General features: G+C 46.1%; 1 protein-coding gene across 1 annotated transcript in view; it reads left to right on the top strand.

Moving 5' to 3' along the window:
- Nucleotides 1-2,300: 2,300 nt before the first annotated feature.
- LOC135805554 (WD repeat-containing protein 19-like) overlaps nt 2,301-16,420 on the top strand; it is a 36,069-nt gene continuing 21,949 nt past the window's right edge. Inside the window, exons 1-18 of the mRNA XM_065319605.1 lie at nt 2,301-2,648; nt 4,176-4,261; nt 5,035-5,100; nt 5,885-5,949; nt 6,497-6,557; nt 6,830-6,882; nt 8,141-8,177; nt 9,426-9,489; nt 10,735-10,809; nt 11,038-11,127; nt 11,633-11,716; nt 12,219-12,250; nt 12,625-12,721; nt 13,466-13,557; nt 14,248-14,378; nt 14,647-14,732; nt 15,514-15,540; nt 15,802-15,913. Coding sequence (XP_065175677.1) covers nt 2,643-2,648; nt 4,176-4,261; nt 5,035-5,100; nt 5,885-5,949; nt 6,497-6,557; nt 6,830-6,882; nt 8,141-8,177; nt 9,426-9,489; nt 10,735-10,809; nt 11,038-11,127; nt 11,633-11,716; nt 12,219-12,250; nt 12,625-12,721; nt 13,466-13,557; nt 14,248-14,378; nt 14,647-14,732; nt 15,514-15,540; nt 15,802-15,913 — 1,264 coding nt within the window. The 5' untranslated portion in view covers nt 2,301-2,642. The remainder of the gene's footprint in view (nt 2,649-4,175; nt 4,262-5,034; nt 5,101-5,884; nt 5,950-6,496; nt 6,558-6,829; nt 6,883-8,140; nt 8,178-9,425; nt 9,490-10,734; nt 10,810-11,037; nt 11,128-11,632; nt 11,717-12,218; nt 12,251-12,624; nt 12,722-13,465; nt 13,558-14,247; nt 14,379-14,646; nt 14,733-15,513; nt 15,541-15,801; nt 15,914-16,420) is intronic.

Below are 16,420 nucleotides of genomic sequence, written 5' to 3'. Positions count from 1 at the left end.
TATCAGGATTCCACCTGTATTATCAAACTGGTTTTATTATGTACTATTAATATGAGATGAAATAAAACAGGAAAGGGCACAGGCCCTGATACGTGCAAGGGATAGCAATCAACCTTATTATTATTATTATTATTAAATTTTGAATAGGGCAGTCCCACAGGCCTTGCACATGAATTGAGCATGTGTTCTAAATACATGTACTTGTAAATGTAAATGCAAAACAATAAAAAACAAAAACACAACTGTGACAATGAGCAATAACTAACTTCAGGACTGGGCACAAGTCCTAAACCAGTATTGGCAGTAAAAGGTGCAAGAGATAATAGCAATGAAAAATATCAATTGTGCACTCATAACCATGTATAAACAATTAAAATGAAACAATTCCAGAACGTTTTCGTGTGACATGAGGATCTTGCCGAAGAATGCTCCTGACGTACAAAGACCCGTTCTTGTTGAGCTGGGCGGCACTACCTTTTAAGGGAAGTGAGTGTAATTCGCTGCCTTGGTATCCTTATCGATGACAAGCTCTCATTTGTTCCACACGTAGATCACCTCACCAGCAAGGTGTCACGCAAGATAGGCGCGTTGCGACGCACCTTCCGCCAAATGGCAGCATTTGCCCATCGCCAGTACCTGCTTAGTGTGATTCATCCCGACTTTGAGTATTGTTTCCCTGTTTACGCATCCCACACCTATCAGCACAGTCCAGGGAGAGATCATTTACCTTGTTCCGTAGAGCTGTACGAGTTACCTGCGGTGCTTCATATTATGATGCTGTACCACCCCTTCTTGCTTCTCTTCAAATAAAACACCTTGAATATCGATACATTTATCAATTTCTTACGTTTACGTTTATTTGTCATATTGTTCAGCCTGCATCATGCTTACGCAGTCTTTTCCCTTTGCCCACCTCTAAGCGGTCAACTCGTGGAACTACAACAAACAATTTGTCAATTATTTTGCTTGTATAAATCCATGGTAGGGTACAATAATTCCTTTTCCTCCAGAGCATCCCTTATGTGGAATGCTCTCCCTGCTCACTTGAAAGGAAGTGAGGACATTAGATCATTTTCTACAGAACTTTTGCACGCTCTAAATGACGACAAATTGACTATATCCCTATATCCCCTCCTTTTTGAAAATGTATTTCACCAATAAAATAAGGCTTGGAATTTTTTAAACATGAATATCGACGGACTTGCCCCTTCTGTTCATGCATTGCCCTGCTCTAGTAATGGTTCATGAATCCGCCCAGTCCACATTCCTTCTCCGTTTTTCTTTCCTTTCAGTTGCATCTTCCTCTCTGCTCTGTTTTATTTTCTCTTTTCGTTCGTCCCTCTTGATATTTGTACTTTGTACTGTTGAGGCAACGAACTGAAATAATAAAAACCAAACCAAACGCGTGTAGTGTGAACCTTTGCAGTGTATCTGAGAATGGTAGCAGTAGATAAATGTGGCAGCTGTGAGTGCGTGTGGACAAAACTGGTGAGTGCGTATTGTTTAAAAAGTGTGAGTGCTACAACATTTTCTTTTTGCTTGCATGGAACAGGGTCACGTGTGCGAATATATACAGCTTCCAACACCTGCAACTGCTTAAACTGCTTGGTGCCCAGTCCGGATTGTCGTTAGCTGTTTGACGATTCCTGGTTTAGTGTTATTTGTTGCACACGTTTCTTTTGCAGGTGTTGGAAGCTGTATATATTCGCACACGTGACCCTGTTCTATGCAAGCAAAAAGAAAATGTTGTAGCACTCACACTTTTTAAATAATACGCACTCACCAGTTTTGTCCACACGCACTCACAGCTGCCACATTCATCTACTGCTACCATTCTCAGATACACTGCAAAGGTTCACACTATACGCGTTATGCATAACCGCTAGCTGTGCTGCATTCTCACGCTTCTTTTCATATTACTCTAGCTATAACTGGTTGTTTTAGTGATTCTTACTATGTGACGATGTTCCACTGATGTCAGTGATGATAGTCACACGAAAACGTTCTGGTATTGTTTCATTTTAATTGTTTATACATGTACATGGTTATGAGTGCACAATTGATATTTTTCATTGTATTATTGTTTGTCATGTACATGTCCACCAAGTCTAAATAAAGAATACAAACAAAGTCACGTGCATGCAGCAAGGCGGCATGCATGCAGCAAGTGCAGCTCGCAGCTTACTTCTTAGTTACTAACGTAACAGTTGCTCCACACGACGGTACCGGTATGTCGGTAGTGCAGTGATGACACCTAGTACCTTGTTTACAGTGTTGATTATTAATAATATTTTTAAAAACTCACGATGCTCTGGTATTGCGCGGTAATGATTCACATTCCCAAGTAATAATGTTAGTTGATCGCATTCTCGCTTCCCACTAGAAGTATCCGAGAACCTAGCGTTTAGTTGTTTTCCTGGTACATGGCGTATGCTCTCTGTAGCGTACTAGCGTCCACCGATCATTTTCTTTGCGACGACAGCGCTTGGCACCTGTCTGCAAGGACGTTAGGTGTGTCGGGCAGCACCAAGGAATGGTCCGTGGCTTCCCCATGACTCACTGAGTTCGTAGTGGATCGCCCTGCGCAGGTGCAGTGACCGTTGCAAAACCAAAGTGGCGAGACGCAGCGTTCGGCGGCAACCATGAAGGTAGGTGACAAACGAAAAAATAATATTTTAAAGTATATTTGTTTCCGCTCTAATTGTTCCGGCGGAAGCTCAAAACATGCACACATGTAATTCAAAGGGGAAATATAGAGTGAGCAGACAGTACCATATTGCACTGCCTAGAGTGACTCCAGTACTATGGGCTAAGTGAGAATGGTGTCAACTGCCAGGAAAACTCAACGCCTCGTGATTACATGTATCACATACTATGAATGCATGTACACGTTCCACTGATCTACAAGAATTGAAAGGAGACGGACTGCACCGAGGTAACAACTATGGAGCCATGATCAACAAGTCGAGTCAATTATATGAGCGTTTCTCTGTGCCCTGTCCCCCATGGATTACGCTATCAGGCGGCCGCCAATTTGCAGAATCACCTGTCACTTGCATTCTGGCACAGGTTCTGCATTGGCCGTGCATGATCCTTGCCATGGAAAGTGTTGATCGCCGCGAGAGCACAGCGATATCGTGCAATCACCGGTGCTACTCGTTTTCCAGTCGAAGACTGATAATGAAAGCGTGGGTTGCGACTAATGGGTGTGCAGTGAAGTGCTCGGCAAAGACTCTCCCTTCCAAAGCGGGGGCGGCGGAACTGGTCCAGTTAGTCAGGCCATGGTCGCACCAACTATTTGGCCAGAAATGGGTTTGACTACTGAGAGGTCATGTGAACCCGCCGTATCATATACAAAGTATGATCAGCTTACGGTGGTATGGCCAGACCAATCAAAAAGTGCTGCCGCTGGTCCTGCAAAGTACATGCAAATACACAGGATCAGTGCAAGCATCAATTTTCTTCTTCGGCCGACTTGTCTGCCATGTGTGCTAAGAAACGCTGCGAGCAGAAACAGAACACATTCACGCTCAATCTGTTGGGCAGGGCATCCACATGATAGCTATTTCGGTTCGTTTGTCGTCTATTGTTGTCACAGTGCACATCCCGCTGATCACACCTCTTCACACGTACATTACTAGTGCATGACTGTAGGATTTTGATGTTTCTATGTGTATGAGAATCACCACTCTACTCTTTAAAAGGCCGATTCATACTTCATTTTGCATACGGGAAAATCCATCGCGCGATCGTCGCGCGATGGGCCAATTAAGTTGAGCTCAAGTCAACTTTTTCGCGATGCGACGCGTTTCCCGTACGCGAAATGAAGTATGAATGGGGCTTTATTCTGTGTTTGTTATTGCTAATCTGCTGCGTACTACATATTACTTATATCATCTATACAATAGACTATGGCACTGGTTTGTTTCTTCTTCTGCCTGTATCCACCTGAATCCTGTATCCTGTATCCACCTGAATCCTGTATCCTGTATCCACCTGTATCCTGTATCCTGTATCCTGTGTCCACCTGAAGAAAAGGCAATGCAAGTGCTTGTGGAAATGTTGAGATCTTGCTTGAGAAGAGCCTGAAGCTTATGCTATTCACTAGTCACTCATTTCAAGAAAGTTTATGTTGTCCAATGTTGTGCTTTTCCTTCTGTCTTTCCCCGTCACAGTCGATGTTCGCGATGACACCCGTAGAGGGTGTGCCCATGACTGTCAAATGGCAGAAGTCAACGTCCAATCTCCTTAGTGCGGCCGGGTACGGTCCTTTAAGTTGTGCCCGGGGATCGTTGCCCAGGCGCATAGGTCTGGCCTTGTGTCGAAATAAATATTGTGTGCATGTGTTTTTAATATATCGACTTTCCCAGAGTCATGTTTGTGGTGAATTTATCTAGTCGAATATGGGAAAAGCAGGGTTCTGAATAAAGCGGGATTCACAGAAGCTTTTTTGCGATGCGACGGACGCGTGCGATGCGAACTCGCGAAATGCCATTCACAGAACAAGTCAGCGATGCGACAAAGTCTTGCTGATTTGGGTACGTCACCATGATATTCGCGCGGTTTGGTACAACCTGTACAAATTTATAGGCAACTCTTGAACCTTTGTACAACTTTGTAGAAAAAGTCAAAATCGTACGCCAAATCGCTTGTCGCATCGTATCGCAAAAGTTGAGCCAAGCTCAACTTCCGCGATGGCCTGCGATGGCCCAGTTGCGGCAGTTGCGTGGGGTGCGACATGGCTGCGATTTGGGGTTTTCCCGGTTTCGCGCCTGTCGCATTGCGTGTCGCATCGCAAAAAAGCTTCTGTGAATCCCGCTTAAGAAAGAGGGACGGACAAGGTGACTGGGCGTAAGTGGACACCATGATGGATATAATTATTATTGCCTCCGTGCCTCAGTCTTATGATGCCTATCAAGTTGCTTGAATGTACAGCTGAGCCCCTATTCATCGCTGCCGGTACTCACTGATGAGTTGTCTATTGAGTTCATCACGCTTGTCTGCGTGTGGTATGCCTTGTCCATGGGCTTGCAGGTACACTCAGTATGTCTATCTCTATGATCGCAATGGAGCCATGTTTGAGATGATCAACCTTGAACGGTAGGTCAGGCTTTCAGTGTACAGCTGGATGCATGGAGGTACTTCATACATACTGCCAATTCGAGTATAACTTTTAGTCTAATTTGAATATTCGCTGCGTTCGGTGCGTTCCAGTTTCAGGCTGGGCCAGTATACGTTAGTATGCTGTGTCTTCTGTTGTTGGATAGTTAGAATATACCGATGATCAAAGGTTTTTTTTCTCGAGATTTTGGGTTTTTAATTAGGAATTCCGCTGTAGTGGATGAAATCTACTTTTCAAGGTGGTAACACATTCTTTACCCTGCCCATCTTTTTCAATGTAATCATACCAGACTGCCTGCATACAGCTTGTCCAAGGACTTTTGTGCCAGTGAACTCCCATTCCCACTGAGCCAATCGCATTACATCACATGCGAAAGTATAGCAGTTCTGTTGAATTGGAGCTGCACCACCACCTGGCAAACAGCGCACACACATACTGTACTGTACGTACTGTACGTACTGTACTGTGGTTAAACTGAAACAGTTATCGGTTATGAATCTAGCAAGCATTGAAGCTTCAGTCACTGATGATGTTCCGAATAACGAAACATGTGGAAAACGTATGGTAAAACACTGTTGCTTGGTACCACTCTTTGTTGGTCGAAAAAAGAAGAAGAACTGTACTCTGTGAATCATGGAAGTGTTTGATTGATTGTTGCTACGCATGCATCCAGTTCCGTCCACTATTCTTCCTACCTTAGTGGTCTTGTACTTTCTGGTTTATCTCTACTTTCTTGTATCCGTTTCCTTTGATTTCCATCAGGCCGTGTATCAGCTTTGATTGGGAACGCACCGGAACCAGCCTGGCGATCTTGGAAGACAGAAGCAGTAAGGACGGAGGGTGGATTGGAGAGTTTGATGTTCAATATTGTGCCCGGGGTCGGATGAACTCAGGGCTTCTATCGGGTAACTCGAAACCATGGCAGCAACATGCTACATGTGTCTTGTCTGTGTCACCAGCCATAATAAGCACTCCTTTCTATAATGTTACCGACAACCTTCAATTAATTCACAAGCCGCTAGTTAACCTAATATTGCCACAACCCAGTGCCATCACAAGACCACATTACATAACCAGGAAACAAAGACTTGAGTATTAGTTGGAAAGGGAAAGCGCTAGTTGAAACTATAGGAGGCAGTGGGCATACGATAACCCGGGGAAAGCAAATACCTTTACATTGGACCAACTATGTGCACTGACCGGGTGGCACCTTGATCCATTGTAAAGTGATAGGTGGAATTTGTGTGGGTGATACTTCTACTAACCGTTGCTACATCGCAGTACTGAGGGGGTTATATCATAAAAGCATACACACATGCCGCTCAACTTGTTATTCTGTTGCCTGCTTGTCTCTTCCTGTTGTGCCGAACCCAGACTTTGTGTTGATTTGGGACAGCCACTCCAGGTCAAGTCGAAGAATCGATTTTGGCTTGAAGTGAGTTTCGGTTTACCGTTCTTGCCAGCAAAGTATGAAGACGAATGTTTGTTAATTCATGAGAAGCTCCTTTGTACGTAGCTACCAGTTACGAGGTGTACGATGGTTCCATGATGCTGCAACTTCCTGTGGTGATGTCGGTATTATGTATTATCCCGCTGTACCGTGTTGCACATGTTTGCCACCGGATAATAATACTTTATCGGCTACGGCAATTAATGCTCCACTCTTACAGCTGACATTTACACATCTTGTGTTGTTTGTGTGTACAGGGACAGTGGCGTGGTGCTGAGCTACTCCAAGACGAATGGCATGCTGGCTGTGGGTGAGTTGCCGGCAGTGGCACCGTGTACCGGGACCACCGGCTCTGGTACAGATGAAGCAGGCATGGTTTCAGTGGCCGCCCATGCCGGGACCGTGTTGTCATGGTCTTTGAGCAGCGTAGGTGGTCAGTAGGACCAGCAGGGTCGCCTCTACTCCAAATTCAACGTATTTATTAGTGATACAGTACTGCCGGGTGCTGAAGAACTGGGGGGGGGGGGGGGGGGGGGTGGGGGTCAACATCGTAGCCTTGACCGTTCTTATCTTCATGTATAGGGCTTGAAAGTGCTACGTCACAGCATAGCAACAATTTCAAAAATTCAAAAACTGGATCCACTTGGATCCAGTTATTGTATGGATCCAAGCACATTTCAAGCGGTCTTGCTCACAGGAAGGTGATGTAGCCAGTGACACTGACCGATTTGGCTAGTGGGGGCGGGGTGACAACTGGTGGCAAAATAAAAGTCACACCTGCATGCGACATGAGTGGGTTGCTATGCACCCACATACTTAGGCAATAGCAAAGTCACACCTTAGTGGATCCAAAATAGAAATCTGATGTCAACTAACTACTCCCTGGCCGTTTTTGACGTCATCACTTTCAAGCCCTATTACAGTCTATGCACAGTATGCTATGCTTGGTGAAATTCTAGCCTGTTCGTTCTTCGGCAAAATAATTGATGGTGCGATCAGTGGAACCAGGTGGTCGCTTGGCCTGGTTTTGCACATGCAGGGCTTCCATTGAGCAAGACTTTGCAAGTGAGTGTGTTTCTCTGTGATCTTGCCGGGAATCTCAGGTACTGTAGTGGTTCTACAAACGCACCAAAGACATCTTGTAACTAGCTTCGTTACTACAAATCACAAGTGTGTGGGAATACAGAGAACGACAGAGAGATCAAAGGAAAAGCCAGGCAGACAGGTACAGCTAAAGTGCGTACGGTACAACTGGCATGTCGCACAGCGCGGCCGGATGAATGCATACATGTTACATAAAAGGATACAATGACAAACAGTGGGATGTGCATCCACTACAGGTACAAGTAGTTTTTTCGGTTTCTTCAATGCGACCTTGATTACCAGTACTCCTTGACCATGGATTGTCCTTCACGTTGATCACATGGCGACATTTGAGTCATTTAATTTTTGTTGTTGTGCTGGCTCATTGTTTACTCACTGCTATGGATAGATACTGTTTAGTATGCTGATAAATACTGTGTGTTATGTATGTGAATACTGTGTGTTATGTCGGTGTTTTGTACCAGGAACTGCCAAGGGTAACCTGATACTGATAGACAGAAAGTAAGTGTAGTGTACCGCTGTGTTTGTACCCTGCCATGCGCTGTTCAGCCTGGCAGTGGTTAATGGGGTTATTGGGGCTCGGAATAGCTCACCTGACCTGCATGATGACGAAATGTCCTTCTACATATAGCAAGGAGCCGGTTATTACCAGCAATTTGACCATGGTAATCCAGTACTAGTGATCCTTCTGCAGCAAGCCCTTTCCAATACAAACGGTCAAGCGGTGTGCTCGTTGAGCTCCTTTGTTGGGCACACATTCATGTGCACTGTGTAATATGGACTATGCCGGTGCACACACTGAGTTAACTGCCAACTGGGTAGCTAGGTGTAGATTACTGTATATACTAGACAGGAGATCTAAAGCTTGCATCTGTAAAAAAACACACACAAAACTCAAGTGCATTGTACAATGACTAGCACCCTATCTCTTCTGAAAGAGAGAGAGAGAGTATAGCAATACTCACAGCTTGTGTGGCGTGGATAGTACCGGTATGTGTGAATGTCCGTGAGCCCGCCACCCTCCGCAATCCGGCGGGAATCTGCAAAGCAGGTGCCACAGCAGTTCTGACTGTGCTGGGATTGTTTAGTGCTGGCTGAGTTCCCAGTCTCTGACGTCTGCAAGCATATGAGTGTGCTAGTTCGATGCTGCTGAACATCTTGGCCTCAGTCGGCTATGCTGTTGTTAACGCTTTTCAGTATGGAGCAGTAATATCAAGAGTAGATAAACAATAGTGTGCAACTCGCAGATGGGTTGGCCCACGGCGGAATTTTTTGTTGACGTACGGTAATCTTTTCTATGACTCACACGCTGCGAGTAGTTTGGGAAGTTTTGCCTCATGCACTTGGCCGGGCTTCACATTACAAGGCCAGTGCCCAGCAGGTGCTCTCACATTGCTCTGCGGCGAAATGCACGTGTTTTCTGAAAAGGTGACGTCAACAGAATTCCCGCCATGGGCCAGGGTATCTGCAGATTGTGCGGGAAGAGATGCGGAGGGAGAGCATACTCTTGTTTATCTACTCTTGGTAATATTCTTCACACTGGTGATATTCTTAATTGTCATGCGTGTTGGATAAGATTGGAGTGAGTTTGATTTGGTTTATCCTTTCAGCACATCGCGCAGCATTGTCCGGGGCCTGGGTTGCCTCTATTCTTGGCCTACATGACACTGTGACTTGGCTGTGCAAGGGAAGCCTGCGAAAATTCCAAGCATTCATGCTCTTGGTGTGTATTTTGTGTTCTTGATGCAGTGCGGTGTCACCTCTCATTGGTAGACATTACAAGGCAGTGACGATGGTTGCCTGGAGCAGCAAGGTAGGGAACTGTAGCACTGGAGTGCTCTCCACAGGCACAATGGCTTCATACCCCTACTGCAGTCTCTTGTTTTCTTTCCTGTAAACAATCTGATATTCACAAAGACGTCAGGTTCACACCTACATCTACATGTATACTCTCCTCACAATCAATCATGTGTCTGGCGGGACTATATACCCTTTAAGCACGGGTCATGTGAAAGGTCAGTTAAGGCTAAAATCAAAATTTCACCAGTTGTAGTCTTCGGGGTGCTGAGTCGAATGATCTTGGTCCGAGAAAGCTGAGACGCTCCCTTCCTGCTTTTATCTCAATCGAACTCGCGCACTTCCACCGAAACTGGGTGACTGCGCCCTGCTAGATGGGGATTTGTATGCAAAATGTCACTAAAAGCGCCATTTCGTTCTTATAAAAGCACGGATGACCGCGATTGGCCCGTATGTTGTAGTCTTTTGGACGCTGAGTCGACTGGTTTTGGTCCGAAAAGGCTGCGATGCAGCGTTCCTCCTTTATTCCCAATCAAACATGGTTGAACAAGCGGTCACGTGCTCCTGGGTGCCCAAATCACCTGGTCACCACGCCAGCAGGCGACAACTTTCACACCAAGGTTCAACTCGAGTTCAACTCGAGCAGGACTGCACCCAAAAAAGGTCAAACAGGCTAGTAAGTTGTACCCTGCAGGCACGGTGACCAGGTGACTGGTGTACGCAGGAGCACGTGACCGCTTGTTCAACCATGTTCGATTGGGAATAAAGGAGGAACGCTTCATCGCAGCCTTTTCGGGCCAAAACCAGTCGGCTCAGCGTCCAAAAGACTACAACATATGGGCCAATTGCGGTCATTCGTGCTTTTATAAGAACGACATGGCGCTTTTAGTGACATTTTGCATTCAAATCCCCATCTAGTAGGGCGCAGTCACCCAGTTTCGGTGGAAGTGCGCGAGTTTAATTGGGATTAAAGTAGGAAGGGAGCGTCTCAGCTTCCTCGGACCACGACCATTCGACTCAGCACCCCGAAGACTACAACTGGTTAAATTTTGATTTTAGCCTTAACTTCCCCTTTAACCACTGTGCTCTTCAAGACCTTCAGCAGGCACTGAACAAAGGTGGAAACCATATAAAAACCCATGTACGAGCATATGGACGCTTCTTTTTTGCTGGTTGTTTTCGATGTATGTGGTGTGCGAGAAGTTGTACATGGAATTGAGAATAGTTTTGCTGTTCTTGTCCTTGTCGGGGTTTTTTTCAGGATAATCTCGTGGCAACGTATGGTGATGATCATCGCGTGATTGTAACGGACACCTCATCTAACCCAATCTTTTCGGTAGGAAAACAGCCGTAAACTGCCTTTTCTTAAGTGTGTGCGAGGATCCGGTGATGCAACATGACTGTACTGATATACCTGTAGGGATCGATCGGTCTAACTTTCTGATTGCCCTTGCACCCAGCGCACCAAAGCCGCATGATCCTGACGACGGAGGCGGTGCTTTGTTTTCAGCTACCGTAGCAGCAGATCAAGAGATGGTCTTCTTTTCCCGTGTTCATTATCCAGATTGATGTCAAGCACGAACTGACCCAACTTGACTTTGATCAAATATGCTCGAAAGCGCTTGAAGGACGAGGAATGCCCGCCTGGCGATATGTAAGGAATGTGCTCGGTTGTAATTGCTGTGGACAACAACAATGATGGGACATGTTGTGGTGCTTTTGTCTTTGTTGATGATACATGTATCCAGTGCCAGGTGTTCATCCGTGTTACGTACTGCTTGTAGTAAATGTATTGCTTTGAACCCCAGCTATTCTGTTGTGCAGACCTTGTATAATGTGTGCGGCATGCTTATGCATGTGTGTTTGTGTGTGTTTGTGTATGTGTGTGTGTGTGTGTGTGTGTGTGTGTGTGTGTGTGTGTGTATGTGTGTTTGTGTGTTTGTGTGTGTGTGTGTGTGTGTGTATGTGTGTTTGTGTGTGTATGTGTGTTTGTGTGTGTGTTTGTGTGTTTGTGTGTGTTTGTGTGTGTGTGTGTGCATGTGCACCTGCTTACACTATTACCATGCTTTAAGTGGACTGTACATAAAAGCTTTGTCTAAACCCTGCACTTGATGTGCTGCTGCTGCTGCTGCTGCTGTTGCTGTTGCATGCAATTCCAGGTCACTGCTGTCGGCAGAGGGAAGACTTTGGTCATAATGGACACCCAAAGCCAAGATCAGTCACGTGTAGACATGAATTTCAAGGTGCAGTACACAGCATTACCCGGCTACATGTATCTGGTGTTACTACGTGTCATGTTGCCTTGACAGTTTGTAACACTAGAGCTGCTACTAGAGCTGCTGCATGTTGTTGGTGAGCATGGTTTGATTGAATACTATTGCTGTGATGGTGGTGTATATGTATATTACATGCAGTGTAGTGTACTGTAGAACGGGTAATTTTAGCGACGTAAAAACCCTGGCGAATTTAGCGATCTACTCATTTTCGCTAAAGTTTCAAGTCGCTAATCCGTTGAGACATTAGCAGTGCACTGGTGATTCGTGAGTAAAATCGCTGCAAATCGCTAAAATAAAACGTCGCTAACCGGTTGACAATGGGAAAACGCTAAAATTAATAGTGGCTAAAATTACCCGTGTTACAGTAGTTGTCACGTAATCATTGGTCATTAGACTGCAGTGGTGACAGCTGTGTTACTCTCACTTACAAACCATCTTTTCTCTCCTGTACTGCCCTGCATGTGCCCAGCCGGATTATGGCGCAATATCGACATACGTACGGTAAGAAATATCAACATATTTTGTATCCAATGGCGGTGGTGGTAAGCCTCCTTATGGATTGTGATATAAAAGGGATTTATTGAGTCGTGTATGCGAATAGACTGGGACCGGGCCTGCGCTGTTTAACACTCTACACAACTATCTCTGGGTGGCCGTGTAGGGTGTTGCTGGTACTAAATATGTTACAGGCTTTCTTCGCTCTGTCCATTGCAAAGCACTTTATGATCACCTCACTCCACTACGATCAGTCACCCCATGTTATTCTTTGTGTCCATGTCTGTGAGGATTGCCGCAAGTTGCCGGGTGATTTCTGCTTCTGGCTATCATCGGCTGTTTCTCATTGGAATTTGTGTGTGTGCTGATTTTCTTCGAAGGTACAACGAGAATTACTGCCTTCTAGGCTTTGCTAACGGCATCCTAGTGGGCCAATCGCTTGGTTCTGAGGATGGCCAGGATCCCACGTGTTTCCAAGTAGGTTGGATTGATGTATTTAGCAGTCGTTTGGGTTGTTTTTGTGGTCTCTTCCTGTACTCTCAGTTCTGCCTTTGCTGGGAGGCTGTTAATAGATTATAGTTGATACATACTGTGAAGGAGATCTGTGGCCAGGTGTATCATATGACTGCTTCGTAGTGGTGTATCACATGACTGCTTCGTAGTGGTGTATCACATGACTGCTTCGTAGTGGTGTATCACATGACTGCTTCGTAGTGGTGTATCACATGACTGCTTCGTAGTGGTGTATCACATGACTGCTTCGTAGTGGTGTATCACATGACTGCTTCGTAGTGGTGTATCACATGACTGCTTCGTAGTGGTGTATCACATGACTGCTTCGTAGTGGTGTATCACATGACTGCTTCGTAGTGGTGTATCACATGACTGCTTCGTAGTGGTGTATCACATGACTGCTTCGTAGTGGTGTATCACATGACTGCTTCGTAGTGGATTTGTTATGTCTTCTACAGTCTATATTGCCGGAAGGCATCCCTTCCCAGGCCTCCTCGCTTCTATTTGTTTTCATTGTTTTCTAAGCTGTATTGACTTCAATTGAAATGAAAAGGAACAATAGTTTACAAGTTATGCTATGCCTTCCTTACCCTTACCCTTATCCCTCGGTTCTCTCCTCCTCCTCCTCCTCCTCCTCCTCCTCCTCCTCCTCCTCCTCCTCCTCCTCTTTCTTCTTCTTCTGCTCAAATCATGTCTTGTTGCGTACAGGAACTTTTTGTAGGAAAGGAATTTGGAAGTGCTATCACCTGTCTTGCCGTTGCCCCTAATTGTGGCCGAGTTGCTTGTGCCGGAGAGAGCAGGTATGCAATAACATCCAAGACTCATTGTCTGGGTCTTAACTCCTTTTCCTTCCATTTTCTGGTGCGAAAGGCTTTTTGTGTCTACTGCGACAACTTGGCAAAAGAGTTAAATGCAGTACCCTGAAAAAATCGATGATAATTGGAGGATGTTATTTTTCTGAGGTCCAGCATTTCAAAGGAGAGCTTTGTGGATTCTTTACAAGTTTCAGAGGCAATATTAATTTTCCATATTTCTCAAAGTATGTTGCTATGGGGATAGTGATCTTCATAACCAGTTTCTAGCAATTTGGTTGGCAGAAGGCCGCTCCTTCTGATCTCATTCCATCAAGAGTAGATAAACAAGAGTGTGCAACTCCGGATGGATTGGCCCACGGCGGAATTTTTTGTTGACGTAATCTTTTCGACGACGCACGCGCTGCGAGCCTTTTGGAGAGTTTTCCCTCGTGCACTTGGCTGGGCTTTACACTACAAGGTCGGTGCCCAGCACGTGCTCTCACACTGCTCTGCGGCAAAGCCGCGTTTCTCTGAAAAAAGGTGACGTAAACAAAAAATTCCGCCGTGGGCGCGCGGTATCTGCAGATTGTGCAGGAGAGATCCGGAGTTGCACACTCTTGTTTATCTACTCTTGATTCCATGTATTCACAGTAGATGATTATTAACCCTTTTGGTATTCTCTTTTTTATTGCTCAGCATCAAGATACACTCCATGAGGAATGTGTCCTATATCATCAATGTACTGGATGTGCCCGAGGGCCACAATAAGATGGCATCGCTGGGGTGGAGCGCAGATGAGCAACTCCTGGCAGTCAGCCTGAAGACTGGTATGAAACATTCATTACAATGTCCCATGGGTGTGGGTGTGTATGTGGGTATGTTTCTGCACGTGGGTGTGGGTGTATGTGTGTATGTGTGTGTGTGCGTGTGCATGTGTGTGCTCATGTTTGTGTGTGTTTGTGCATGCATGCGTGTGAATGTTAGCATAAAGGTATGTATCCCAGGCACACATAGTATTCCCCGGTGTAGAATTAGAATGTGAGATGCAGTTTTGTGAGCATACTGTCTTGTTTCTGTTCAAATCTGATCCCACAGGTGAGGTCATCGTCTACTTAGCTCAGCTTCCTGTGGTCGGTGCTTGCTATGGTGATGCGGCTGTGTACTTGTCAAACCTGAGGGAGGTATGTAGGAATATTCACACTTCTCGGGGATCATCTCTAACTGCAATGTTGGTAAATATGGTAAATATTGTACTGGCAAGTAGCACTCCTCCAGCTTGTAGAGCCGGTCCAGTAAGCTGAACATGGTCTGGTCAATATGGCACAAGGACATTGGTATTAGGCCTAATTGGTATGCCATTCCAAACCCTTTGACCGGCCAGAGCCTGGTTTACATCTTTGATGTATCTACCCTTGTCTTCAAAAGTCGTACATGCGGCGGTGGGGAGGGCATTTTGTGTGTGTGTGTGTGTGTGTGTGTGTGTGAGTGTGTGTGTGTGTGTGTGTGTGTGTGTGTGTGTGTGTGTGTGTGTGTGTGTGTGTGTGTGTGTGTGGCTGAATGGTCTCATTATTGTTGAAGGAGGGTCCCATCTTTGTGTCACCGCTACATACATGATATGGGTATGTATTGTGCTGAATAGTTATCAGTGTACACTCTGTGTGTGTCTGTGTATCCTTATGTCTGCATGTGTATAATGCATGTATACGCCGCATGTGTCTGTGCACATCCATAATAATTGTGTCCACCTGTTTGTGTGTATGTGTGTGTGTGTGTGCATATGTACACGTGTGTGTATGTATGTGTGTGTGTGTGTGTGTATGCGTGCGTGCGTGCGTGCGTGCGTGCGTGTGTGTGTGTGTGTGTGTGTGTGTGTGTGTGTGTGTGTGTGTGTGTGTGGTGTGTGTACACGCGGGCGTGTGTGCGCTCATGTTTTGTGACGTGAAATCCTCGGCTGGCCTGAAGCTCTCTCTCAAATTTGCTCCCGATGTGGTAAGTGATCATTGCCTTGGTTTGTGAATAGAACGGATGTGGAATTTCCAGCAATTCTTTGCCTATATACTTACTGTCTTTGTTCTTTTCCTGTATTCCTTGCCAATGATGAGAAGGGAATGAAAACGTTTGGTTCAGAAACTCTTACTCCGTTCTTCTAGACTAGTGTAGGCTGCGTAGATGCTTGCGATCATACTGTTGTAAACTACTGGTGCGTGTGTCTGTGTCCTCTGCTCTGTTGCTATGCTACCTATTTCCCAGGATGCGATTCCATCGCAAGTCTTGGGCGAGACGCAGATTCTGGCCATGGGTCCGTACCACATTGCGGCAGTGGCCAACTCCTCCGTCACCTTCTACAGCGTGACTGAGCAGGGTAGGTACCCCAGTTGCAAAGACTGAGACCCTTAAACTCCTGGGAGTCTCATTTGACGCCAAGCTGTCATTCCGCAACCACCTCCACAATGTCGCAGTCCGTGCAAGCCAACGACTGGGCTTTCTCCGACGAGCTGCCCACGTCCTGCCTCGGGGCGGCCGCCTGGCAATGTACAAAGGTTTCGTACGCCCAGTCCTGGAGTATGCCCCATTGGTCTGGATGGGCGCCTGCCAGACCCATCTCGATCACCTAGATCGAGTCCAGAGGAGGGCTCTGGACATCATCGGCCCAGGCACCCTCCTGGACTCCCTCAGTCTACGCCGCTCGGTTGCTGGCCTCACGTACCTGTACAAGCTACGCTCCACTGATGGCCCAGCGCAACTCATCGCAATGCTTCCACCTCCGGAACCGCCACGGCCTCACCCCAAGACTAGACGGCAGCTTGACGCCAGCCGCCACCCTGCCTACCTGAAGCTTGACCTCCCACACAGTGCCCCTAACTACATC

Source organism: Sycon ciliatum, chromosome 1 (genome assembly GCF_964019385.1).
Source record: "Sycon ciliatum chromosome 1, ocSycCili1.1, whole genome shotgun sequence".
NCBI classification, from domain to species: Eukaryota; Metazoa; Porifera; class Calcarea; order Leucosolenida; family Sycettidae; genus Sycon; species Sycon ciliatum.
This window is presented reverse-complemented; position numbering and strand designations above follow the sequence as displayed.